The 26,434-nt window shown below is 42.6% G+C and overlaps 1 protein-coding gene across 2 annotated transcripts in view; it reads left to right on the forward strand.

The window, feature by feature from the left end:
* The window catches only part of GABRB3 (gamma-aminobutyric acid type A receptor subunit beta3), a 208,667-nt gene that overhangs the window by 178,030 nt on the left and 4,203 nt on the right, over positions 1-26,434 (forward strand). For both annotated transcript variants that reach the window (XM_063091142.1, XM_063091141.1), the window contains exons 7-8: positions 16,061-16,213; positions 21,705-21,949. In XM_063091142.1, the coding sequence (XP_062947212.1) occupies positions 16,061-16,213; positions 21,705-21,949 (398 nt within the window). The remainder of the gene's footprint in view (positions 1-16,060; positions 16,214-21,704; positions 21,950-26,434) is intronic.

The following is a 26,434-nucleotide window of genomic DNA, read 5'->3' on the forward strand; positions in this document are numbered from 1 at the left end:
TGGGACTGGTTATTGAAAAGTTGGAAGTCTGAGGGTGATTCTAACCAGTCTATGTTTGATAATGTAAGAAACCTTCGTCCTTGGGCAGATGAGGCCATCGATGCCTTGGAGGCGGGAGGGACATAGAAAGAGGAAGCCAGAGGAGGTGGGTGCTACCCTCCAGAGTGAGCTGCCTCCCCCACCCCAGGCTGGCAGTCAGCGTGGCGGCCCAGGAGCACGGCCACCAGCCTTAGCCCTGACTCTTCAGACACAGTCGCCTTCCCCTGATGTAGTCAGGAGGGGTTGCCCCAGCCTAGGTTTCATTGTCATCCCGGTTTCAACTGTCCAGAGACTGAGACAGTACCTTCTGCCCTCTCTTCTTGCTGAGGTTTTACTGAATTTCGAGGTTGTGTGTTTTACAACTGCAGGGCTTTCTCAGCAGCTCTGAGCTCTTGCTGAATGCCCTGCATTGTGTCTGAGGTAACAGATAAGGGTGCTTGGTCAACTGTAAGGCGCTAGGAAGACCACCAGCTCCAGGTGGAATGTGTTGAGTGGAGGCAGTGCTGTCCTGTAGCTGAACAACAAGCGAGTAGAGACGCCCCGGGCCTGTGACGACGTTCCTGAGCGGGCGGGCCTGCAGGCTGAGCGCCCCGACCCACAGCCACCTGCCTCCCCTTGGCTCGGCCAGCTCTCCTGTATTCTCGGCTCTGGAGATGCCGCCTCCTCTGGGAAGCCTTCCCGACCTGCCCGCCTGCGGGATGGGCTGTCGCTGCGCACCTGCACGCACTGCCCAAGAACCTCCCGGCTCCGCCTGTGGCTCACCGGCCAGAGCTTCTGGGCAGCGCGCCCCTCCCACCCCACCTTGTGTGGCGCCCACGGGTCCTGGGCGTGAGGCGGCAGTCACTGGGCGAGTCAAGGTCACTCCTACGTCTCTCCACCCACCCCACCATCGAGGGCCGATGGATATGGTAAGTGGAGACCAAAGCCTGAGTGTTTAAGACACCAATCACGTCCGTCTTTATGCAGCACCACTTTATCCTCGGTCACAAGAGGTGCTGCAGGTGTCCCCGCGGTCTCCAGAGAGGACACTCGAGGAGCTTGCCTCAGGTGGGTCGTAAGAACCAGCAGGAACACTGGCTTTTCATGAAGGAATGGTGTCCACAACCATGAAAACTGCCGTGGTGCATTGAATAAAATGATGTATTGCTCCTAAAACTAGGACTCGAACTGTTCCACGCTCAGAACACAGGGGCAGCATTCCGCATTGGGTAATCCGCCCCGCCCCTGCCTGCCTTTCTCCAGAAAATTGCAGCGATGGCCAATAGGGTGCTGCTGTGAGCATCTCCTGTTGCATTTCCATGTGGCCTCATCAGACAGGGAGCCTGCGAGGTGTTTGTGGACCGTGCTGCTCCCACGGGAAACTGCAGCCACCTGGAACGGACTTCCTGAATCCACTAACTCCAAACCTCTAGGGCTCTTCTTCTCTGGCTGCAATCCTTCTTTGTTTAAAGCATATATATGGTAGAACATACACTATACATGTCTGGAGAAAAGATATACTGCAGGTATGGAGGAGAATGTTGAAACTACTCACAGAGCCAAGGGCCATCGGAATGTAATACATGTCTCCATTTCAGCACTACTGAGTCCCTGCACTGGCCGGGTAGCGCAAGAGCTCCTTACCAGTCAGTTACAAAACCTCCCAACCTTCAAAGAGCTTGCCCTTTAAAATTATTCTAATTTATCTATACCTGAAGAAATGGCATGAGCCACACTATTTAAAAAATATTTAAAATTAAATATCATGCTCATTTATTTCCCTTTCCATAAGTGTTCTGAATTAATGAGATTTCGGTCAGTAAATGGGGTTACAGGACTGTCTAGCCTAAGAAAGAATTCCCAAGAAAGGGATTAGGAAAAAACAATTCTCTGGAAGTTTGCTAGGACCAGGCGGAGTGGACATTGAAGATTCCATGTGACTCCCTCCACTGCCGTTTCTGTTGGGGTGTGAACATGGCAGCCACACCAGGGTCTGCACGACAGTGGTGGTGGCAGGAGGGGCCAGGAGCAGAAGGAGGCATCCAGCTTTCACAGTGTCAAGGATGCCCCTTCTCAGAGTCATGCAAGAGCACTGTTGTTCCCCAACAGCCTCACCCTCATTCTGCCCCTTTGAGTACTGTGTATCCACTTTCACGTAGATACACAAGCCCATTGCTGTGGTTTTCAGTGGCAGCTGTCCTAATCTACCTCTCAGGTAACTCAGGGTTGCAGGCTACAGGGCAGGGAGCACGCAGGAAGGCGAGTCCTGGATGTCCATTCAGCAAGTGATGAGCCAAACATGGGGCTGGGACGTGGGACAGGGAGGGGAACAGGAGTGTCTAGCCCCATGGAATTTCTCACGGGGCCTTCATGGTGTCAGCCATATTCCCAGACAACTTCATGTTGTCTCTTATGTAGCAAGAATTAAACTACAGTGAAATAACTCGCTTAAATATGTTCAAAAGACAATATGTATAGGGTTTATAAACCCTGACTCTGGGACTATCTAGCAGTGTGGCCACAGCAAGTGATTCAACTTCTCTGAAAATCAGGGATATTGGTAGTACCTATTTGATAGGGTTGTTCAGAGAATTATATGAGTTAGTATAAATGCAGGGCCTAGAAGAGTGCCTGGCCTGCAGTAAACACGATTAGCTATCACTAATTAAAAGGTGTGGGACCAGGAATAAGGCATATTTTGAGGAGTCTGAGAATAGACACCATAGCAGCTGACTAAAGACTTACATATTAGAAAAATTATGACATTATTCTCCTGGACTATTGCACATTAAGTAACTGGCTTTTAATTCCTTGTTGGAGGGATTCTTATGATTACAAATTGTTTTGGGTTCATATCCTTAATACATATTCCAGTGCCTAGTCCACTCTATATATAGCTTGAAAATTGAACGATCATTGCATTGAGATAGGAAATCTGACCATTACTACTAAGTATGTATTCAATCCTAATCAAATGAATCATTTCTTCAGAAGAAATAACATATAAATTAGTGACATTATATATTCAAATATTTAACGCACTCAAATATCATGTGTTAAAGAAAAATCCACATAAATTTCCACCCTGGGTGGAAATTAAGTGTACTCTTGCTCAGAAAGATGGAGCTATTCTCTGTAAGTGGGTTTTAAAGACATGAAAGAAGGAGCTGAGTTAATGAATGCCAATAAATAATTATTCAGTTCCTACCATGATTCAGCAAATATGTTTTAGAAAAAGTGTTTCAACTCTTCCAACTCCACAGAAAAATGATACAAAGCTGCATTGCTCTAACTTCTGACCATCATCATGGTGTGTTGTTTTGTGATTTCGTAGCATCTTGTCTTAAAGATTTGTTCACTAATGTCCCTTGGAGACTGGTAGTTGACAAATATGAAGCTAAAAGTATAGCTAGCCATGCAGTGCGTAATGACAGACCACATATACCACGATGGTCAGAGCCACAGGCTGTATTCTATAGCCTGGTGTGTAGTGGGCTATACCGTCTAGGTTTGTGTTGAGTACCCTCTGATGTTTGCACAATGAAATCACCTAACGGCATATTACTCAAAACAAATCCCTCTCTCTAAGCAATGCATGACTATATAAGAAGATGGAAGCATAAGAGAGAATGATTTTATTAAAGCTTCATGGTAAAGCTAGAAAAGACAGATATTAGTCCCCAAAGTTTTTGAAATGTAGGAACCTGTGATCTATTTTTTGACAATTTCAAAAACTAGTCTTTCTAAGCTTCAAGTGTACTTCCCTACACTTTTGCATATTGATATTATAAGCATTCTTTAAAAAAATGTAAATGTGTAAATGTTTTACAAAAGTTATAAAAAGTGTAGTGCTGAGGTGGCAGGTGACATCTGCAGCACCGGTCCTCCTCCCTTCTCACAGTCCTGTGTTAACAGTCTTGATGAGACATGCTTCTATGCAGGTTTCTAAAAACTGATGTTGAGATGGGAGGCCCCAAAATCCTGACCCAGCACCCTGGACTTTCTTAATCCAACACCTGGAAGTCCCCTATAAGGAGATGCCAATCTTCTGCCCTCTGTCCATCCTCTGCTCTGCTGCCACAATGGCAGCCACACAGCAGGCACCTGCTCACAAAGCCATCACCCAGCTCCCAAACCTCTGGCGACCTCCCTTTGTGCGTAACACGGAAACAGCTCCTTCGTCCTGGGTCCCCGTCTAGCTCCAACCTATCCTGCTCAATGTGGCTCAAGAAACTCTCAGATTAGTTGTTGCATTTAACTCTTTTTCTGCCCTCCAATCATTCACTCCTGCATTGTGCCCACAGACTTTTGTTCCTGTTACAGCCTCCACTGGACACATTTTCTCCCTCTTTTTTTCTGTGCAAATCCAATATCTTCATCAGTGGACATTTCAAGGGAAATGGAAAACTTCTGCTTGACCTTCCTTGAGCTTCTCTACCAGTTATCTCTTTCCTTCGGAAGGCTTTGAATCACACATTGAATTATTCCTGTATCAACTGTCATGTACTAACTATTACTCTCACGTTTGTGTATATCAGGTATTCAATAAATATCTATTGAAATGATGTATTTGTTTACTAATAAACAGCCAACCCCCAAATACAAATTTTCCTTGAAAGTTAAACAAGAAAGAGAAAAAAGAAAACAGATCATTTTCATTAGGCCCATTGTATACCATTCACTATTTAAATCTACTGGATTTCTTGGAGAGTCCTGGATCTACAACTAATATACCTTCTCAATTCAGAACTATATTTTTTAATGAAAGCATTTATAAAGTGAGTGCTCAGATTATTCTTTGGCACCTACGGTCTGTAGGATTTTAAGCCAAACCTGAAAGCATGCGTGGGTAGGCTTTCCAGAAAAGAGAAGGGAGGTCAGAAAGAAGGAGATCCAAAAGGACAACAAAAAGCAATAAAACAGAGGATTCCCTCACTCCCACAGTTCACCATTACCTAGACTGGAGACTGCAGAATTCCATTTGTGCTTTAATCATTTAAATAAAGAATGTATTTACGACAATCAATAGATGTCAACATAATATGATCTACTTCTGTAAGACTCATAGGGATTTACGGTTGAGTTTCAAAAAATAATCAAAATGTATTTTTAAAATAAGTGCAAACTTAGATTAGTCTAGATCTTTGAAATTCTTTTGATTGAAACATGAAAAGATAGTGGCTTTCTAAATGAACTGTATTCATTGTAAGAATATCTTTTTACTGAAGTTAACTTTTAAACATATTCTCGATAAATGATCCATAATTAGTTAAAAGTTGAGGTATGAACATTTCTCTCAGGAAAATATTTAATAAAGCAAATATTATATCACATTTTCTGATTAGTAAAATTAGAACCAGTGATTCGAGCAGGAATCTCAATAAAGGAAAGCTTTCCGTTCTTTTATCTAATTTCTGTTTAGTTAAGCATAATAAATATACATGTGTTACTAAAGTATTTGGGATGTGCCAGAAACATTCACTTAAATGTCCTTAAAGCAAACTGATCTCAGTGCATAGGAAAATATGTGGGAATTTTAGGTTGTCAAACCTCAATTAGCAGACCTTCTAATGGGGTCTAATTAATTAATTAAGCAAGACACTCCTAGGAAGGATTAGAATTTTTCTCATGCTTTAATATGTTATACAAAGACTTATATAGATTTTATAACTTATTTATCATCTTTATAACTTTTCTATATGTGCACATACGGAAAAATATTTAAAATATAAAAGTAAAGCTAAGTGAATTACTAGAAAGTGAACAATCAAGTAACTACTAACAGGGCAAGACGCGGAACGTGGCTAGTTCTCCAGAGGTGCCTGCTTTGCCCGCTCCTGGATTCCCCCGCTCCATCCTTCTCAAAGGCAACCACAATCTTATCACGTTATAGCTGATTGTGCCTGTTACTGAACCTCATTTGAAGGGATAATAGAGTTTGGATTATTCTGCGACTGACGGCTCTAACGCGGCATCACGTCTGTGAAATCCGTCCACGTCACTGTCCCGTTTCCTGTCGTTGCTGTGCGACTGTGTGAACACACGCAGCTGCTCACCCGCGCTGCTGCCTGGGGCATGTGTGAGCAGTGCGTGCTGCGAACACTCTCTCACCTGTCAGTCTGCGAACGCTGAGTGCTAAAAGTGGAATCGTGAACGTTCAAGCTTGATAGGATAAGCCGAGCTGTTTTCCAGAGTGGTTGTGGCAGTGTGCACTCCAGCCAGCGGTGCACGACAGCTCCCCTTGCCTCCCATGCTGGCCAGCACGCGCCGTGCACATCCTCGCTGGGTGCTGGGGCAGCTCTCGTGGTTTTAACTTCCCTTTCTCTGATTACTAGAGAGGTTGAGCACCTTTCGCGATGGTTTATTTGGAGATCCTCATTTGTGTATTGCCTGTGCACGTCTCTTTGTTAATCGTCTGTGATTTTCTTATTAATTTGAGTAATTTACACATTTGAGATGCAAGCTTGTCATAGGTTAAATATATTACGGAAATATGCTTTTTACATTCGGATCTTACAGTCCACCTGGAATTAATCATTTGTAAATTGTGTGAAGTATGGGTCAGTTTTCGTCATTTTCCCAAGCACTTTTGCTCTCTGCACGCAACATCTGTCATGGATCGTCTGTATGCACGTGCGTCTGTGTTTGGACTTCCCGTTCTGTGCTATTGGTTTCTGTATTCATCACAGTACATCACAGTACTCACTGTGTTGTCTACCATAGCTTTAGGCAGAACAGATACCTCCTTCTCTTCCTTTTTAGTTACATTCGGCTGGGTTACTCTTGGCCTTTTGCACGTCCATATAATTTTTATAACCAGATTGTTAATTTTCACTTAAAAATGGTTTGGCTTTTTATTAGGACTGCATTAGTTAATTTAGCGAAAAGTGACATCATTACGATTCTTGCAATCTGTGTATATTTTCTCTCTTTGTTTAAGTCTTCTTTAATTTGTCTCAGTAACGTCTTATAATTTTCTGTGGCAAAATCTTGTGCATCTTTGTAAAATTTTTCTAGATATTTGATATTTTTTGATGATTTAATTGGTAAAATATTTTATTTTTTTATTTTTATTTCATTTTTTTGTCTTTTTCGCGACCGGCACTCAGGCAGTGAGGGCACCGGCCATTCCTATATAGGATCCGAACCCGCGGCCGGAGCGTCGCGGCGCTCCCAGCTCCGCACTCTCCCGAGTGCGCCACGGGCTCGGCCCTGGTAAAATATTTTAAAATAATTTCCTGTTGGTTACAAACTTATACGAACACAACGATTTTGTATTGAACAACCTTGCTAATGTACTTATTACCTCTAATAATTTATCTGCTATGTTTCTTTTACCTCTTCCCAACTAATGTAAGGACTTCAGCGTATTCTGATTCCATAGCTCCTCATTCTGACTTATACAGGCTATTGTTATATATGTTTTATTTATAAATACTTTAAATGCCACGCAATATTATTGTTGTTAAATGAACTAAATGTTCGCTTACATATAATTATACAGTTATGTAATTCTTTGTTATTCACTCTTTCTTTTATCTCCAAGTGCCTCTCTGTGAACATTTTCCTTCTGCCTAAAGAACATCTAAAAAATATTTCCTTCAATGTGAGTCTCTTGGTAACAAATTTTTTACAGGTTTTAAAAAAAAAAATCTATATATGACCTCATATCATTTGTTTGTGTAGGTTGTATTTGTTGATGATGAAAACCTTTTTTTTTTTTTTTCCTTCTCCATTTGGAGATATTATTTCATCATCTCTGGTTTCCATTGTTTGTATCGAAAAGATACTTGTCGGTCTTATTGGTGCTACTTTGAAGATAAAATGTTTTCTTCCCCCTCTAGATGCCTTCATAGTTTTTCTCTTTGTTTTTGGTTTCATTGGCATGATTATAATGGACGCAGTTGTAGTTTTCTGTGTAATTATTCTTGCTGGGCTTTATGGATCTTCTTGAATCTTTGGCTTGAGGTCTCAGCAGGGTTGCAGCATTGTTGGCCGACGTCTCTTCAGATGCTGCTTTTGCTCCATTCTCTCTCCTCTTCCTCTGCAATTTCAATGACACACATGTGAAATCTTCTTGTGGTCTTCTATATACCTCGCCCTCCTTTCTGTACCTTGCATTTTATTTTCTCTTCATGCGTCACCCTGAAAATTCTCTTCTAACTTATCCCTTTTAGAAAGGATCTATGCTTGCTTTTGGTAGGCAGCTAGAAACATAAGCAATCCAGGATGAGCTTCATCCACTTCTGGGATTTGGGTAATTCTAGTTGAAATTCAGTCCTTGTGCATGCATGAGTCCTTCTGGTTTAATTTCACCCCTTGAGCAAAGCTCTGTATAACCAACCCAGAGTATAAGGGGGCTTAATATTGCCCCCTTCTTGATGGTCTCTGTCTCTGGTTTGTCTCCCTTAGTCTCATGAGGATGCAGATATTCTGCTTAGCTTCTCATATTTCTCTTCTAAACACTGCAGCTACCTGAAACGTGAAGCTCCCCTCTCTCTGTTTCCTTTACCTCTCAGATCTTGCTACAGATATTTACTGGCTTATTATCTCTCCAGTGCCTTCAAGGAGATGTATTTATATTTTGTCCATTTTTTTCTAGTTATTTCTAGTATATAGGTTACCTATTCTACAATACCTAAACACTGTGGTTTACTTTTTACCTTCTCTATTTTTTCAGAAAAGTTGACAGTTGTTCACTATCTGTAATTCTTATTTAGTTTGGGCTATCAATACATGAGAGTAAAAAACAATTTAGGAAACATTTTTTTCAATCACATTTCAGAAAATATAAATCTTTTAGTTCTGTATTTTATGGTAACATTATATAGAGGATCCATTTATCCAGAATAGAATGCTATTGAGAGAAGTTCTTTAAAGCTTGGAGTCAGGAGATCTGAGTCTTTGCTTGTGAAGATGTGAGCAAAGCCCTGGAAGAGCAAACAGGTACAGGGGTCAGCTTAAAAGAAATACTGAATTAAATTTACTTCAACGACTATATCCAGCTAACAGTCAAAGAACCCCTTAAATATCGCTCTGCACGCACACATCAAAGACGGGATGTCGCTTTTTTTGCTGGTCCTGAATGTGTGTCCTGCTGACCAGAAAAACTTGGAATATTCAGTTTTTGCCAAATCTGAAATTTAACCCTAACTTTTTTGTTTTCTTTGAGCTGAAAGATTGAGATTTTTGCAAGATACATGGAGAACAGATTATTTAATATGCTTCTTTCACTATATGGTGTTTTTATTTTTCTTTTTCTTTCTGGGGTACATTTGGACAGCAATGTATTCTGACTATATCTCAAAATGCTTTGGCCAAGATTAGAAGAAAGAGAAAGAGAAGGAATCAAAATGAATAATGATGAAACATTTCAGTTAAGATATGGGAATTTTCTATTCTTTAAAAATCAATTTTCAAAATACTGTTTTGCTTCTTCATCAATGATTATGACAAATTATTAATTTTTTAAAAGTCCACATCTCATTGTTAATACATGCACATAAGTTTCTCTTTAAGAGTTCATTCATAAACTCTAAGCTTCAGTCTTTACTAAACTGAAACCTTGTGATCAAATCATTGCCCATTGGGTTTATAAAAAACATCTGCTAAAGGAATAGAGAAGATATTATATGAAATGTTAAAAGAAGAAATTACCATCTGTATCTTATTTATAATTCAATTTAATCTTAAATTCCAGAGGCAAATCCCCATTATTTTTTCCTCATTGACTATTGTTAGAAGGATCCATAGAGACACTTCTCCTGTGTTTCCTAGTGGACACCACTCCCAGCCCCTTTTCTTGGAGTGGCAGGGCCAGAGCACACTCACTCCCAGTGCAAAAGAAGAGCTTAATCATCTCATCTGGTTGCTGAGAAATCACTTTACTCTCAGGGCTCCTGGTGTGACACGTGTCACTACAGAAGCCAGGTTTCTTCAGAAATTCATTGCCCTACATCTCCTTCGCAAAAAATAGTTGTTGTCTACCTTCATTTTGCCTTTAAGACCCATCAGATTATTCCATTTGACTGTGCATCGGCAATATTCGAGGGCTCTAATTTCTCTGCATCCTCATCAACACTTGTTACTGTCCATCTTTTGATCTTAGTCATCCTAGTGGGTATGAAATGGTGTCTCATGGTGCTTTTGATTTGCATTTTCCTAATGACTAATGATGTTGAGCACCTTTTCAGGTGCTTATTGGCCATTTGTGTATCTTCCTTGGAGAAATATCTATTGCAAGCCTCTTCCCATTTTTAAATTTGGTTATTCGTCTCTTTTGTAAGCATTCTTTATATACAAGGGTGTCCTCAAAAAGTTCATAGAAAGATTCGTGTTATCTTTTAATTTCATTTTTCCATGAACTTTTTGAAGTACCCTCATATTCTAAATACAAATTTTTTATCAGATACATGATTTGCAAATATTTTTTCCTATTCTGTGGGACGTCTTTTTACTTTTTTGATGGTATCCTTTGCAGCACAATAGTTTTTAATTTTCGTGAAGTAACATTTATTTTTTTCTTCTGTTGTCACTCATGGTTTTCTTGTCCTGATTTCATGCACAAAAAAAGAAAAAAAAAAAAAAGACAGAGTCTGGAGAATAGCTAACTTCCCCAAAAGGAATTTCCCAAATAGACTGTGAGCCTGGATTGTTGAGACACTGCTGGATTTTTGCTGCAATGTCATGTGGGTCAACACTCTGGTTTTACTGTGGAGTATCAGAGACTCATTCTCTGATTTTGATTGAGAACATCTTTAAAACAGATTTTTTTTCTTTAGCTTCAGTCCTGTGTTTCCCTCTCTCTCTTCTCTATTTCAGATATTTTCTTTCCTTCGTGGATTTTTTCCCACATATAATAAGGTAACTAGTAGTAGAAGTGAGAAAATTAGTAACACTATTTTTTTTTTTTTTTTTTTGTCTTTTGTGATCGGTAAGGGGATCGCAACCCTTGGCTTGGTGTCGTCCGCACCGCGCTCAGCCAGTGAGCGAACCGGCCATTCCTATATAGGATCCGAACCCGCGGCGGGAGCGTTGCTGCGCTCCCAAGCGCTGCACTCTCCCGAGTGCGCCACGGGGCCAGCCCAGTAACACTATTTTTAACCTTAGGCCATATTATAAAGCAATAGGCAGATGATAAACAAATCAGATGGCATGAGAAGACCCCAAAGTGGTGCTGGGAACTTGCAGAGTTTCTTAGACAGCAGCAGGAGGTGGCCAGGGCTGCCCTGATGGGGAGAGGCAGGTGCTCATGGGTCAGCTCTGCCACAGCTGCTGAAATATTAGCTCATTGCTTTACAGATATGTATGAGTAGCTCTTGTCACTGTGCAGAGCTGGCATGACACTCTATGTCCACATGTTTAATGAGTTCTTCAAAGATATTAAAGCCTAGAGAGTAATATAAATTTAGGCTGGATTGGAGATACAGAGGCTTGTTTCTGGCATAACATTTAACACATCTGGGAGAAAAGCTTGGGATCAGCATCTTCACTAGCTAGTTTTGCCAAGAAGTCCCCACACTGGAATGACACATGGTGTTCAGGGACCAAGCCTCTGTCTGTCGGCTCAGCATCTGCTGGGGGACCTGACCACATCCACATTGGCACAGAGGCATTAGGGCTTCTGTGCATTTATTTTGTCATTTTAAAGCTTCTGTTGCTGTTCTGCAGGGTATGTCTTGGTTCAGCTGACTTTCTACTGCTCAACTTTAAGTTGTTAGCCACTGGCTGTGATCATATGGGAGTTTTCCCCATAGACACAGCATATATTGTGACATTCTGTCCTGTCAGTGTAAGGAGTTTGTCTGAGAGAGCTACAGAAAGACTTTTTGTGCTCTTTGTTATGACAACTAATGGCAAAAGCCTTTGTCTAGAAGAAGAGACCTATTATCTCCAATCATGCCTGTGCTGACTAACGTTCTGAGATCTCTGTCTCCTGGCATCTGAAAGGCTTTTGTCCATCTGGTTCTGCTAGGTCCTTTCCCTAGAAGCTCTCCTTCCTGCCTGCCTGAAGGATCCTATTCAGTCATGAGTATCTCAGTTCAGAGACTGTACACCCTCTCTGAGATCACTGAAGCATGTGCCCTGGAATATTTTTGTATCTCCAAGGTAGTGCATGCCTCAGTTTTACCAAGGCCAGCTCTGCACAAGTCTCTCTCTAACATGGGATAGGAGCTAGTTAAGAGCGGAGATGATGCTTTTATTCACCGTTGTGGTCTGCTCCCCTCCCTATTCTCACCTCGGAGACTGGGGTGTGGGGCACATGCTGAGGGCCTCAACATTCTGCTGATCTAAGTGGCAGTTCACTTTTAACAAACAGAATGTAGTTGCTACACAAATACGTAAGAAAATGGCATATTTTCTTAATTCTAAATTCTGTGTCAATGAATATCTTAGCAAATTTCCAAAAATCAGTGTTTTTTTAAAATCGGATGAGTACTCCCTTCCTCAAGGTCTCTAATGATCTTCCACATGTTGGGCTGTGCAGTCATGCTGTTGGTCCCGCATGTCAGGGGCAAGTATTCCCAAGAGAGTGTCAGTCATACTTCATTGCATGAGCATCAGTATTGCCTTCTGTTGGGAACAGTTTTCCTGTAGAAGATGTACTTAGGAAAATGTTAAGAAAGTTGATTTGGAAAATGAAAAGTTGAGGAATATGGAAAATTTCCTTATCATTCAAAAATATTTGCTGCTCTTTCCTGGGAGAGAGTTAAACATTCCCATGCTGAAGATGTAAGGGTTGGTGATAAGGCTTGCTCTGGATGATAAAAATGTCACGGGACATGTGGCACTTCTACCACAGGATTCACCAGTGCTGCAGATAGAGGGAGCTAAGTGGATATGTAGCAAAGGAAGAAAAAAGAAATCTTTGTTGTAGACTACTGAGATTTGGGGATGTTTGTTACTGCAGCATAAGCCAGTCTCTCCTGACTGATAACAGCACTATTCCCACTAGAGCAGATATAGTGAGGTGTATCCGAAGCAAGGAGGTGCAAACGACCAGTGATGAGAAAGGACTGAGATTGCCATGAAATTGCAAAGTGAGATCCAACATTGAAGTTACTTCAGTAAAAATAATGAACTTGCCACAGGGTTTCACACTGAGATTCAATGAAGATACTGAACATTTTATGTATTAAACTCAACTAAAGAGTCCCATAAACTAAATACTCCTATTTTCATTCATTCAGCATACAGGTATATTTATTCATGACCTATGGTGGTTTAGACATTTACCTAGGCCTTCTAGTGCATAAAAAGTACATTACTTCTCAGACTCTGCCTTCAGGACTGCACAATTTGCTAAAGAAGATCTTACCTTGGTAAATATTAATAATTGTACTTTCAGTGAGAAAGAAAATAATTCAAACGAGTGATCACTTACATTTGTAGGGAGAGAAAGAAAGCATTCATGAAGATGTGGCACTGGACCAATGCCTTGGAGTATGGATAAGGAAAGACATTTCTTAAGAACTGTGGGTGTGAGTCAGCAGAGGCCAGAAATAAGGACAATTATTTTGAGACAGTGAGAACCCCTTTGAGTAGAAAATGTTATGTTTAATGCAGAGACATGCTGTAAAATAAAACTGAAGTTAATCTGGGAAAACACAGAGAAACTAAAATTTCCATATGAGTGTTTTGACCTTTTGGGGAAGCAGTGAGCCAGAGAGGTTTTGAGTCAGGGATGACAGCATGTGTCACACTATGCTACTGGAATGTGCAGGTGGAGCGGTGGGGAGGGTCCCGGAGGTGGAGAGGCCATGGTGAGGGGTGACCTGCCTTGATGGCATGTCATGTCATGATCCACGTTCACATGGAATGGAATGTGAAACAATAGAGCTGTATCAAATCTACACAAAGGGAAGCTTTATTGCACTGATGGTGCTGGCAAAGTTGGCTAACTGTCTGTGAGATGAAAGTCAATGTATATTTCACCTCATATCAAACACTAGAATAATTGTCAACCTTCGAGAAAGGTGTGTAGGTGCATCTCTTTCATGAACTTATCTAAGCTTAAAAGCAAGTTCTAAAAATCACAAGGAAACAAAATGAAATGGTTAGATACAAGTACATACAAAAATTTAACTATCTGTGTGTCCCCACTAAAACCCATTAAAAGTTTTAAAACTGACAGCTGGGAAATGTTTGCAGAGCATACAGGCAAAGAGTAGTGTGTAAAGAGTTTAGACAAAAAGGTAAAAGCAGGAAGAGGAAAGAAATGAGAAGAATGAAACAGTAGTATGATCGGATAATTCATAGATTAAATATGGAAGAGAAAAAAACATATAACAAGTATTCAATTAAAGAAAGTAATTGAAAGGACAAAATTTCTCCAAGGGAATTAACAAAAGTTATTTACTTATAAGAGATACTGTGTAGCATTATCGTGTTTGCAGGGTGAGACAGGTACTTTTATAAACCGCTGGTAGTGGCAGCACATACCGGTTTCATCCTTCTGCAAAATAATGTGATGGCGCGTATCAAAAGCCTTAAATATTGGCCCAGCAGTTCCCCTTTTGGCGTGTTCATCCTAAGGAAATAACCCTAAATATAGGAAAAGGGCTCTGCTCAAAGACATTCTGAAGAGTACCTTTTACAGTTTTGTAAAAATGAAAATTACCTAAATCTACAGCACTCAGGAATTTGTATTTATAAACTATACAGTCCATGTGTATATATTGGATTAAAAAAATAGGAAGAATTTAAAATCCTGTTTACAAATAATTTGTAACAACTATGAAAATATTTATGCTGTGATGGCGATATGATACATGCATCTGATCAAAGCTGTGTAAAAGAAATTATAGGCACAGACAAAAAAGACTTGAGGGAATTTCCCAGATTGTCAGCCTTTAAGTGCTGGGCCTATTAGGTGATTACTTTTCTCTTTTGTATAATTTTGGCTGAAAGTGTGGTTGATGCTGAAGTAAGGGGCCTGGAGATTAAATCGTTCATCTTGTACATAGAGGTAACAGTCATGAGAGTGGATCAGACTGCTGAAGAAAAGAGCAGTGTCCCTGCAACACAAAAAGCAATGTGGGACAAAGTGTGGAAAATGCATGCATTGGAGGCAGAGGGGGACTAGGAGCCTGTCAGGCTTGGAGTGGGAGCAGGTAGAGAAAGGCGTAGTTCCTGAAGCCCAGGTGTCGCACCTAAGGAGCAGAGAGGGTCCGTCAGTGGGGGCAGGACAGTCAGCAAGTCAGCGATTAGAGAAGGCCATTGGGTTTTCACTGACCTTCAAGCAGCTTCGATAGAATCTGGGAGATAAAGTGCTGAGAGGGTTGGAACTGATCAAGTGGGCTGTCGAAATGGGTGGGAGGAACTAGAGGCCACACTTGCCTGGCTCTGAGAAAAACAAAACAGAAAAGGCAGACATAACACTACTGTGGCGGTCTAAGCGGCGTCTTCCCACTCTGTAACGGTGGAGCTGAGTGGAACGGATGCATCTGAGGGTTATTAGCACTAGGACCCTGGTGCCCTTCTTCCCGCCTTCCTGTGGCTGGAGAGAGCACCTCATGGTGCACTGCAGCCCTCTCTGGGACTGCACTCGCTCTCTGCCACTCCAGGTCTGGCGTGGCCCAAGCTTTCCCAGTCGGTCTGAGGTCAGTGCCACCAACACCTGTGTTGAGAGTCGTTGGGCATGGGCTGAGGGGATACTGCTAAAAACTGTTTTGCCTCCTAAACTTTGAACCATATCTCCCCTGTCTACAGTAGAGAAGAAGGGGATGGTCATAAATTAAACAAACAAACAAGGTATTTGGCATTTTTCTGTGTTCTAAGCTAAAATCTTCCCCCAAGCTTTCCCGGGGATAGTTTTCAGCTGAGCAGTTAGCCTTAGAAGAGTTTCCTCCTGATCGTCTTATACACAGACTGCAGTACACCCCCCTCCCAATTCTTCCATAAATACCGTGTGGCAGACAGAATCAAGATGCATGGTTGATTTACCTCATGAATTTTTCACACACATGCCAGTGACCTGGGAAGTCCAAGCAAGCTGCCGCCCCTCTTCTCCCCAGCCTGACACCTTGTCTGTCTACCGCAGGTGCCTATCCCCGACTCTCGTTGAGCTTTCGGTTGAAGAGAAACATCGGATACTTCATTCTTCAGACTTACATGCCCTCTATACTGATTACCATTCTCTCCTGGGTGTCCTTCTGGATCAATTACGATGCATCTGCTGCTAGAGTTGCCCTCGGTATGTGCCATTTTTAAGTGATATTTAAAATGTAAAGTAACCGTATCATTACAGTATTAAGAAAGTTCAAAGGCTATAGTTCAACTACAATTTTTTGACATTATGACACCAGCCTTGCCCGTATAGTCACTTTTTATCTTGAAACACTAATTTCATGCACGATTCCCTTGATGTGTTAATTTAATTATAAGGCTCAAATGTGAATTTTCATGCCCATGAAAGGGAAAATATGCTTGCAGAATATTTGCATAATAAAACTATTTTTGACACTAATTTTAAAGCAAGGATTAACATCTCCTGTTCAAAATTATTCTGTGGCCCAGAAAGAAGACTTGATTAATTGTGCATTCTCCTTTTTTAAGTCTGTAAAATAGTCAAATATTACAGCACATAATTAGAATTACACAATTTAATAAGCATTAAAGCATGCAGTTAGATTCTGAGTGATTCCCAAAAGCTCTGGTGATCTTTTCTGACCACTGGTTCTTTGACAAGTGGATTACTAGCTGATTTACAATATATGTTATAGGTTGCAATATTATATTTAACATTTTTGATTATTACGGGAAGGCTTATATTTTCAGATACATTCTCTACTGTGCTAATTATTATAAAACTGCATGGACAAAAGAATCATTTAAATACATTTTAGGTAAGTACAGAGCTCACGACCAATCTCCAGTCCATTCTTTCTTTGGGTGGGGGTGAATTTAAGTCCTGAAAATGAAATTATTAATAGTACTTTTAAAAACTGATGGAAAAGAATTATCAACACATTTGCTGGTTCCAGTTATCCACTCTTTTCTTTCTTTTTCTGTTTACTGATTTTTTTCCCAGGACTTTAAATTGAGTAGCATTTTTTTTTTAAAGAGAATGGGTGTTCATATGTGTGGATAGACATCTGGTTTAGACCCACAGATATGTGACTTGTACAGATTTCCACCCCCCAAGAAGTAACACATACTTATGACTCGAGAAAATCAGGTAGCTATTCCAAAAAGTGTTAGGTGAGTAAAAAAGCACATTGAGAACAAAGAAGTATCAAAAAAGTAAAAGTGCTGTATTGATTATTTTGTTATTTCTAATAGGTATGGTAAGCAAAATTCTTTTTAAAATGTCCAGAATGCCTCTACAGCCTATAGAGGTTACCCTGTAATGTCAGTCTTTATGTAGATTTTACTTTTTTTTTTTTTTTCTTAATGTTACTAGATTACTCTTTGTTAAATTGTTTTCTCACCTGGAAAATGAAGAGATACAACGAATTTGTAGGGGCAGGTCCAAATTTTGCGAAGTAGTTAGCAGACGCAATTTCAGTTGCTCTGTTTTAAGAAAAAAGAATATAAAATATACAAACACAAAATTCCTGCCACCCGCCCCCCCCCACCCCCTCCCCGAGCCCAGAAGAGGCCTCTGCAAGTGAAGACTTGAAGCTGAACCTTCACAAGCTTCACGGTGAATCTTCTGGAAGAAGATATTGTTACTGAAGTAATTAGATAAAAGTGAGCACCGAACAACTATAGCTACCTGGCGTCATAATGGGTGAGGTGCACTGAAAATGTGAACATCTAAATTTCCCAGATAAACAAGTTTTAAACCTCCTTAAATGTAAAATATTGTCTTCCACAATATTAAACAGATAATCTATCTGAAGTAGGTTATATTCAACCCAACCTCATTGCAGTATATGAAAGTGTTTTCACTTTGTCTTAACAACACAGCGTCACTATTATAAACCTAACTCATGCCTCTGTGGCTCGCTGGGATGAATCGTAGCCGAGGCTTCGCCACTGGAGGAGGGTCGGGTTCTGGCTGGTGTTGGAGGTGGAGGCAGGCGTGAGGGGAGCAGGGAGAGGGCACCCCCCAGCCAGGGGACTTGAAGCCTGCAGGTGTGCAAGGCAGTTGTGATCTTAGGGCCACAGGGCCTGGCAATCGTGGGAGCCCACAGGTCCAGCTCTCAGGGCGACACCAGCACACTCATTCCCACTGTCCCTCCTGCCAACGGAGGATGTGGCTCTGGGTCCGGGTCTGCAGGTGCTGGGAAACAACTGTGGGTTGGCTCCAGTTGGTTAAGGAAACGTCATAGCGTCATGACACTGAATAAGATCATCATCATTAAAACAACAATGACGATGATAATGAAGGCTGAAACTTATCAGATACTCAGCTGCCCCAGTCTCTGCTAAGAGCCTTAGTGTGGTTATCTGACCTATTCTGTAGAAGGTCTGTAGCAGCATAGGCAACATTATTGCCCCATCTTACAGAGCAGGAAAATGAGGTACAGAGAAGCTAAGTGACTGGCACAAAGTCACATCATTACTACGTTTCCAGTGATTTCAATCCAATTAGTCTAACTCCAGGGCCCTCTCCCTTAACCGCTATGGGTGGTTCTTAAAGTGTCAATAGGATTTTAAGAAAGCTAAGCAAGCATTATTACTTCAGGTTATGGAGGGATCCCTCCAAACCTTTAAGGTGCTGCTGTGCCCTGTGACTCTTTAAGAGGATAAGGCCATGGTTTGGAGGGCTTTGATTCTCCAGTCTCCTCCCCCACCCCCTCCGCCAGCCTCCTGCTGGTACCATGCCCTTTGCCATGCTCAGAGTGCTGCTGGCCTTCCTCCACAAGGGCTGCGCTGTGCTAAGTCCACCTGGTTCTAAATGAGGTCAGGAAGAGCAGTGAGTGCGCCGACGGAGGGCAACCAGTGCGGCCTCTGCCGTGAGCGCTCCCGCAGACTCGCACTGTGGGCCTGGAATGTACGGCAGGCGCCAGGCCTGCTCCCCTGCTGTCCCTGTGCAGCTGTGGCTCGGCTGGGCTGCTGCTCTCTGTGCTTTGGGACAGTTCACCTCTGCTGCCGGGGCTGACCCCGGATGCACTGAGCTGTTAGTGTCAGCAGCCACTAGACAGCAGAGTGGGAGCTGGAATTAGGTGGTCTCCCTCAGAACCCTGAGTCCAGCTGTCCGTGAATAAGTATCAGTACTTCTAAAAGTGAAAATGTGTACTAATGTAATTTAGGCCTCATTATTTTGATCAGAAAAGAGAGAAATAAAACGTTTTGATTAAATGATGCACAAAAACTGTATTTTATTTCATAGCCATCTTTATAAGTGTAGTTTTTCTGATACAGTGTTCAGTGAACATAATCTAGAAGAGAAATGAGCTGAGGCTAACAGTCTGCTGAATGTACGAAGAACACAAAAGCCCTACACCGAGTCGTCTTCTGTCTGCCCTCGACGGCGTCCTCTCAGACAGTGAAGTTCAAGGCAAGGCCAGGAAAACCAGAGGCTTCGGAAGAGTTATTTTTCCATAGTGATGATTGTAACACAATCATCTGTTGTTATCAGTGTTAACAGTGCCAGTTATAGTCAGTGGCTAGCCCCAGGCCCCAGGCACTGCCTTTAGACTTCCCTGCAGCTCCAGACAGTGGCCTGGGCCATGTGGCTCTCCTGTCCAGACTGTGGACCACCACATACACCACCCTCCACAGGATCCTAGAGAGGAGGTGAAACTACTAAAGGAATTAGTAAATGCACAGGCCTTTTAAGCTAAGAGCTTATATGAACCCAAACCAGAGAGAGGGGTGCGCTCCCTGCAAAGGCTTGCTGTTAAGAGATCCTTGAGCTTATCCCTCTGGACCTCACGGTCAGGCTGAGTGGCTGTGTGGTTGCACCTCCCGATTCTCCCAGCCCATTTTGGGGACACCCACTGAGGACAGTGTTTCTCACGTCCACTCACACCGTCAGCTAGAGAGGCTCAGCTGCAGCTGAAGCTGCGCACTCAGGCTTCCCAGGTCCATGCTGGAGGGGAAAGAAAGTCGAGGTAGCAGCATTACTAAGTTGTGAGTAATGATGAGAATGCCTAATTTTGTAGCATTTGCATGGTGTTTTCACATTTATTTGTAAATTGTAATTATCCCAATGCCATTTTCAAATTTACAAAGTCCTGAGGTGCACATGAATGTGATGTTAAGGGAGAACCTTAAGATGTTCTGATGTCCTAGCTTTCTGTGCATTCCTCAGCAGACGTGGTTTGCAGTTGCATGTAAGAATCGCTTCTCAGATCTTCAGTTCTCTTCTCTGCTTCCTGGATCGGTATGGACTCTTTCGCTGTTCTACAGCTCATCACGGGCGAGCTGAGCTCCATAGTCTTGAGGCCCTCCCTGCAGGACACATGTGTGCCTCCAGGGATGGGAACCCAGAGGGGATCAAAATAAGATGCGTGACAAGTCCAAGCTCTGTCCTGGACCGTGGGAAGAGCGGCCTGGAGAGCTGGCCGTTGGTCCACACTGCTTCCTGCCTCGCTCGGGCCACTTGTTCTTCTGGTCAGTGTGGATGAAGGACCGAGGCAAGGCTCTCAGTGCTGAAAGTCACCTTTTCAGGGAGGCCTGCGGGAGCCATGGAGAGGAAGCGTCCTCTCCATTGGCTCCTGGAAGACACAGTTAACAGTCACATCTAGAGGCATCAGTTGCGTGGGTAGGAAAGAGTTGACCAGAGCACAGTCCCAAGACATCGTGCCAACTACCATAGTTACTGCTCCCCAAGAAGTGATCGAGGCCTTTCCTGTAAGCTTGGCTTAACTCACTTCAGCAGGCTCTGGTCATGTAACTACCAATGTGGCCCCTGGTCCCTGTGGCCCAAAATCATTCGGTAAGGGATCTTTGTATGGCAAGAACCGTGTTCACCGCCTTGGGAGGGAGAATTGCAAAATATGGTCCTTCCATGGCTTCAAAGACTAAACGAGCTCCATTAGGGAGCTCACTCACACAGCTCGATACAATGACATAAACAAAAAGGACCTGGTCAGTGCCCCAGAGCATGGTGAGGTTCTATGAAATAGGGAAAGAATCATTAACCCTTGACTTTAGCAAGTGTTTCCCGAGCAGGGTGTGTAGACTGTGGGACCATTCCCCCTCAGAGCCCCACTCAGCTGCTCCTTTATCTTGAGCTCAGGGCTGGATCATATCCTTGATCACAGAAAGCCATTGTCTCACTCCTCTGGCCTCCAGTGAGCACTGTGGTGGCGATCACTTCTTTCTGTCGGGCAGTCTCACTGAGCTCCAGCTCAGGGCCTCGCCTCTCCAGCCGTGGATGACCTCAGGTTCATGCTGTGTCCTGGAGGTTTCTCATCCAGGCCCTTAGTGCTTTATGTTTATTTTCTTCCAATGTTCATTGAGATCGCATTCTTCTTTGCTGCCCTACATATCTCTCCTTCCACTCTGGAAATTCCATTCTCCTCATTGACAAGGTGCAGTGGGGGGGGGGGGGGGGGGGGGGGACACCCTGCACAGTTTCATGTCCCCAGAGTAAAGCTGTGAGCTCACTGTTCAGAGGGTGACATGCTGCCCAAACGACACGCTGTAAACTTTGTTGCATTCTGATTGCCCAATAAAGTTCAATGCATTATCTCCAACTACAAGCTGTTGGAGAAAATATAAAAGGGGAGTGAGAAATGAGGACCCCTGCAGCTGAACTGCAGCCTCTCAGCACATCTCTTTTCCAGGGATCACAACTGTGCTGACAATGACGACCATCAACACCCACCTTCGGGAGACTTTGCCCAAAATACCCTATGTCAAAGCCATCGACATGTACCTGATGGGCTGCTTTGTCTTTGTGTTCCTGGCGCTTCTGGAGTATGCCTTTGTCAACTACATTTTCTTTGGAAGAGGCCCTCAGAGACAGAAGAAGCTTGCAGAAAAGACAGCCAAGGCGAAGAGCGACCGGTCAAAGAGCGAAAGCAGCCGGGTAGGCTTTGCACGCCCCGCCCCACTCCCAGCCCCGCACAGCTGACTGGCCCCTGTGTTTACTTGCATGATCTTTGGGTGGAAATGGTGGAGGCTTGTTCATCGTAATCTGAAATATTTCCTGTGCAAGTCACTGGGTTTCACACAAAACCAACAGTAGTAAAGATGCTGAGAAGCCTAAATCTCCCCAGTTCCCTGTAAAAAGAACAGGATGTGTGGCTCCCGGCATGAATAAATCTCTGGGGTGTGGGGCTTGACTTTGACACCCAGAAGCGTATTTCCAAAATGTTTCAATATTCCTTTGGTTGTAAAATGACCACTTTGACAGTCCAGCGTGCTGCTGTTCTTCGCACTGAAGTAGGCAGACAGACCCCTCTCATCCACACTCTCGGACACAGCCCCCCAGAAAAATCCAAAGTGCAGGAAAAGTGAGCAGGTTGGGAGCAGTGCTCTATCCAGAGCTCTCCTAGATCCCTCCAGGGCATGTTCTGCAAAAAGCCAGGGCCTGAAGACCCCAAAGCAGTGGCCAGCAGGGTGTGCTGATGCAGGAAACCCCTGGGGGCGTGTAGATCAGGCTCGCCGCCTCCTCCAGCCCAGCTCGGCAGGTCCAGCCCAGCTCGGCAGGCTGTTACCCTCTCCCAGTTACAAAGTAACCTTGTCTCTAGATGCCATTTCAGCTTATTTTTAACAAAAGCAGTCTGCTATTGCACTTATAAACAATATTTTAATGAAAGCACATTGCAATTTCTATATAATTTTTAAAATCTATTTTTTTAATTCTTCTTGTTAAACTATCTTATTTCTCAGGCCTGTGGAGCCCTCTTTGCTCTTTCCCATGCCTTTTGTGCCATCCCAGTCCGCCCCTCCCAAGGGCACATAGCCACTCCTGGAGTACCACCTGTGCCCTAGCAGTGGCAGAGAGTACGTCCACAGATATTCAGAAATGAATGGAGCCATGTTACATGAATGTTAATGGCTCCCCTCCTTTCAGCAAAGCACAAATAGGGTTGGTCAGAAAAACCCAGGATCTGTGAATAAAACCAGGCTTTCCACAGGCAAAATTATCTTCAAATTTTTACTGGAAAATAGAATCATACTGTTATGTTTCTAAGTATGTCCACATCCTACTTTGAATACACAATGTGCTTTGGTCCTGCTGTTTCCAGGGAAACTAGAGCTCATCACATCATTGTAGTTTCCGTCACACAGGCACATGCACACACACGTACATGTAAGACTCTGGCTTTCCAAATTCTCTCTTAATTCTGGTGGATTATGAATTTGTTTCCTTGCTTCTAAATGATACTGTTTAGCACAGTCAAATTGTTGTACTACAGAAATACCTTTCTGAGTGTGAAGCTTAAAATTTAGAACAAAAACAAAAAGACAAATTTTCTCAAACAAAGAGAAAATTAGCAGAATGTAGATAGAATACAGGCACAGAGAAATTTTCAGTCGATTCATGAATCCATTTTGTTCTTTGTTTTTCCAAAATGTGTTTATTTTCTCAGCAGTTTTGGCAAAGCTTTTACATCTTCATATTTTTAAAAATCTGTTATTGTAGATCAGCTCTTATGGTTTAAAGTCAACATACAAATGCATGTACATTCATTTTAAATGCATATTTGATGCTCTTAAAGATAAAAATTGTTCCTGACTGAACTTATGAATTTAGTAATAATTTTTAAATAGAAATGCGCCTCCCAGAAAGTTTACATTGAGCAATGTGGATGAATAAAAGGACAGTGAGGAGAGAATTGCAAGTTTTAAGTGACTCACAAATGGCACTGCACACACAAGCCAGCAGTGTCACCGACAGTGCCTTGTAACTACTCACCACTGACTGTCAGCGGTAGCACTTGGTTTGGTTTACCAGTGCAGCCACCATCAGCCTGCAGTTTTCCACTCATCAATAGCTGCCAGCTCTGCAGCAGGGTCTCGACTTATTGCTGTCTCTCCTGAGACCACATTCTGTGTCCTCTAAGGCATGTCAAAGGAAGACAGTGCCTGTAGGGGCACTGTAGATGCCAGCGAGGGATCTGTGCCACCACAGTTCCCCTGTGACAGGGACTCCATTGAACCCACTGTATGACCATGAGTAGACTTTCCTTGTATTTAGTGGTTATCCACTATAACCACTGGGCCTAGGGCACAGGCGTTACTCCAGGAGTGACTGCACGCCCTTGGCAGGCGTGGACCGGGATGTCACAAAGGGTGTGGGAAAGAGCAAGAAAGGCTCTACAAGCCTGAGAAATAAGTTAGTTGAGCAAGAAGAATTTTTAAAAAAAGAAAAGGAAAGAAGGGTAGAAACAAATTGTAGCCTAGTAGTTGATTCATGAGTGCACACTGTGTTCCCACGTTCGCTTAGTTTCTCCTCAGACCCGTGCTACAACGTAAGCCTTGACCCTCACCTATCCATGCATTCCATATATTTGTTCCTGCCTTCTCCTGTGCCAAGGAGTTGGGCTTCAGTCACGACACACGCGTTGCAGAGGCAAGTTTTGCAATATTTTGCAAGTTGACCGATTGATGTTTCAATTTCACGAAGTGGCAGAAAGTCATAATTCTTGCCAACGAATCAGAGCCACAGGCTCCATATCATTCTTACTAAAGAGCAAGATTTCATTCCTCACATGACAAATCCTTTCTTGGTCTTCTAAAACTACAATCTTTTTCTTAACTAGAAGCTGGAAGGTATGTAGAGAATGAGATATCAGCTACGTGCCAATCTGGTGACATATTCTAGGGAAAGAAAAACACCAAATTCTTCTGTGATGTATTCTGAATGAGACATTTTTAATTTTTAATGTTTGCACCTGTCAAGGTGATAGAGCAGGAAGAAAAACTACATTGAAATCAATGATTCTAATTGTAGTAGATTTGAGATGAGCCCTTCAAAATAAGAAGTATTCATGAAATGATTTAAAAATTGCAAGTCATCTGTCATTCTATAAAGAGCATTTCAGTCTTGTATTTCACCCACAATCACTTCTTTCTGTTTTAAGGCTTAAATTATAGATGATAGAAAAAGACTAGTATCTTTTTGGGGAAATATTTGTTTAAAGTGTTTGGTTCCTAAAATTTAATAGATTTGGATGACCTTTTAATTCTTTCAGGAAAAAAAAAGATCTGCTAGTAGTGTTGGTGTAATTGTCCTACACATCAGCTTAGGTTTAAATGAAAACCGTGTAAATGTACAACTATAAGCAAAGCAGGCAAACTGTTTACACTATGGTCCTATTAATTCGATGCATGTTCAAGCTACTTTCTATGCTAGAATAAGTGCTGGCTGCATTGCTGTTTCCATCACAAGTGTTCACCCTCTCTGAAACAAGAATGATGTAAAATTGTATGGGTTCTTTTGAGTCCTACCTCACATGAGCTGTGTCCTAGACAGCTAAAGCTAGCCATCAAATGTCCAAGTGCCCAAGAGCACCTCAGCTTTGTAAATTGTTAATGATGTTGTTAGGGAAGCAGTTTTGGCTTCCCTCTGGCTAGGTTTCCCTCACTAGAGTTCAAAGGCACAGACTTAAATTCCCACCTTCATGAGGTCATGTCCCAAACACACAACACTGACCACAAAAGACTGAAGAAGACAGGACATTGACTCATATGGATTTTCACCAAATCTTGAAAAATCAACTCAGCATCCAGTTGACTGCATTTCTTGTGCTTCCTTCACACTCTCTGTGTGGTTCCTGAAGCCGTCGGATATGTCCTTACCTCTTTGTTTTGTCCCTTATCCTGTCCTTTCTACCTAGACTGCCTTTCCTTGTGGTCCACATCTCCCCTCCTCGCAGACCTGAGCCAGATGTTCTCCTCTGTGGCATTTTCTCCACTGCCTGGCTGCATCCTGCGTCCGTCACTCCCTGCCCCAAGCAGTCAGTTTTGTCCCTGTTCTCCCAACCAATAGGGCACAGGCTCCATGCTTGTGAAATGGCTAACCAAGCCCTCCCTCCAGACAGCATCCAGTGCCTTACATCTTCCAGAATGCGCACACCATGTCCCACTGGGAAGAGAGGACAAAGCTCATACATGTCATCTGTTTAAAGCCAGGTGAAACTGAGTCATCAGAACCTTCCAGTTCATCTGAATAAGTGGTTTGCAAAATATTCCCCTCCCTTCCTTTAAGAAAAGATATTTCTTTCTTTGGTATTTTGTTCCACAAAGTTGTTAATTCCAGTCCCCTAGATTTTGATAAAAGTTTTTCTTCTGGTATTTTTGGTAACTTGAAAAAACATGGCATTTAAAAATGTGTTTACAGGGCACCATGCATTATTTTCCAAATGCATTTGCTGGTTATTTGAAGTGATCACCTGCTAGACCCCCACAGGGTGAGGACCTTCTCGTGTTCATCCTGCGGTCCTGCACCTAGAACAGCTCATGAGGATGAGTGTAGCGGGGGTGGGGTGGGGTGGGGGGGGAGGATAGTAATGTTTTACGTGAATAATCCTGAATACTCCCAGACCCTTCGTGTCTAAGTCTC

This window comes from Cynocephalus volans, chromosome 3 (genome assembly GCF_027409185.1).
Source record: "Cynocephalus volans isolate mCynVol1 chromosome 3, mCynVol1.pri, whole genome shotgun sequence".
Classification (NCBI taxonomy): Eukaryota; Metazoa; Chordata; class Mammalia; order Dermoptera; family Cynocephalidae; genus Cynocephalus; species Cynocephalus volans.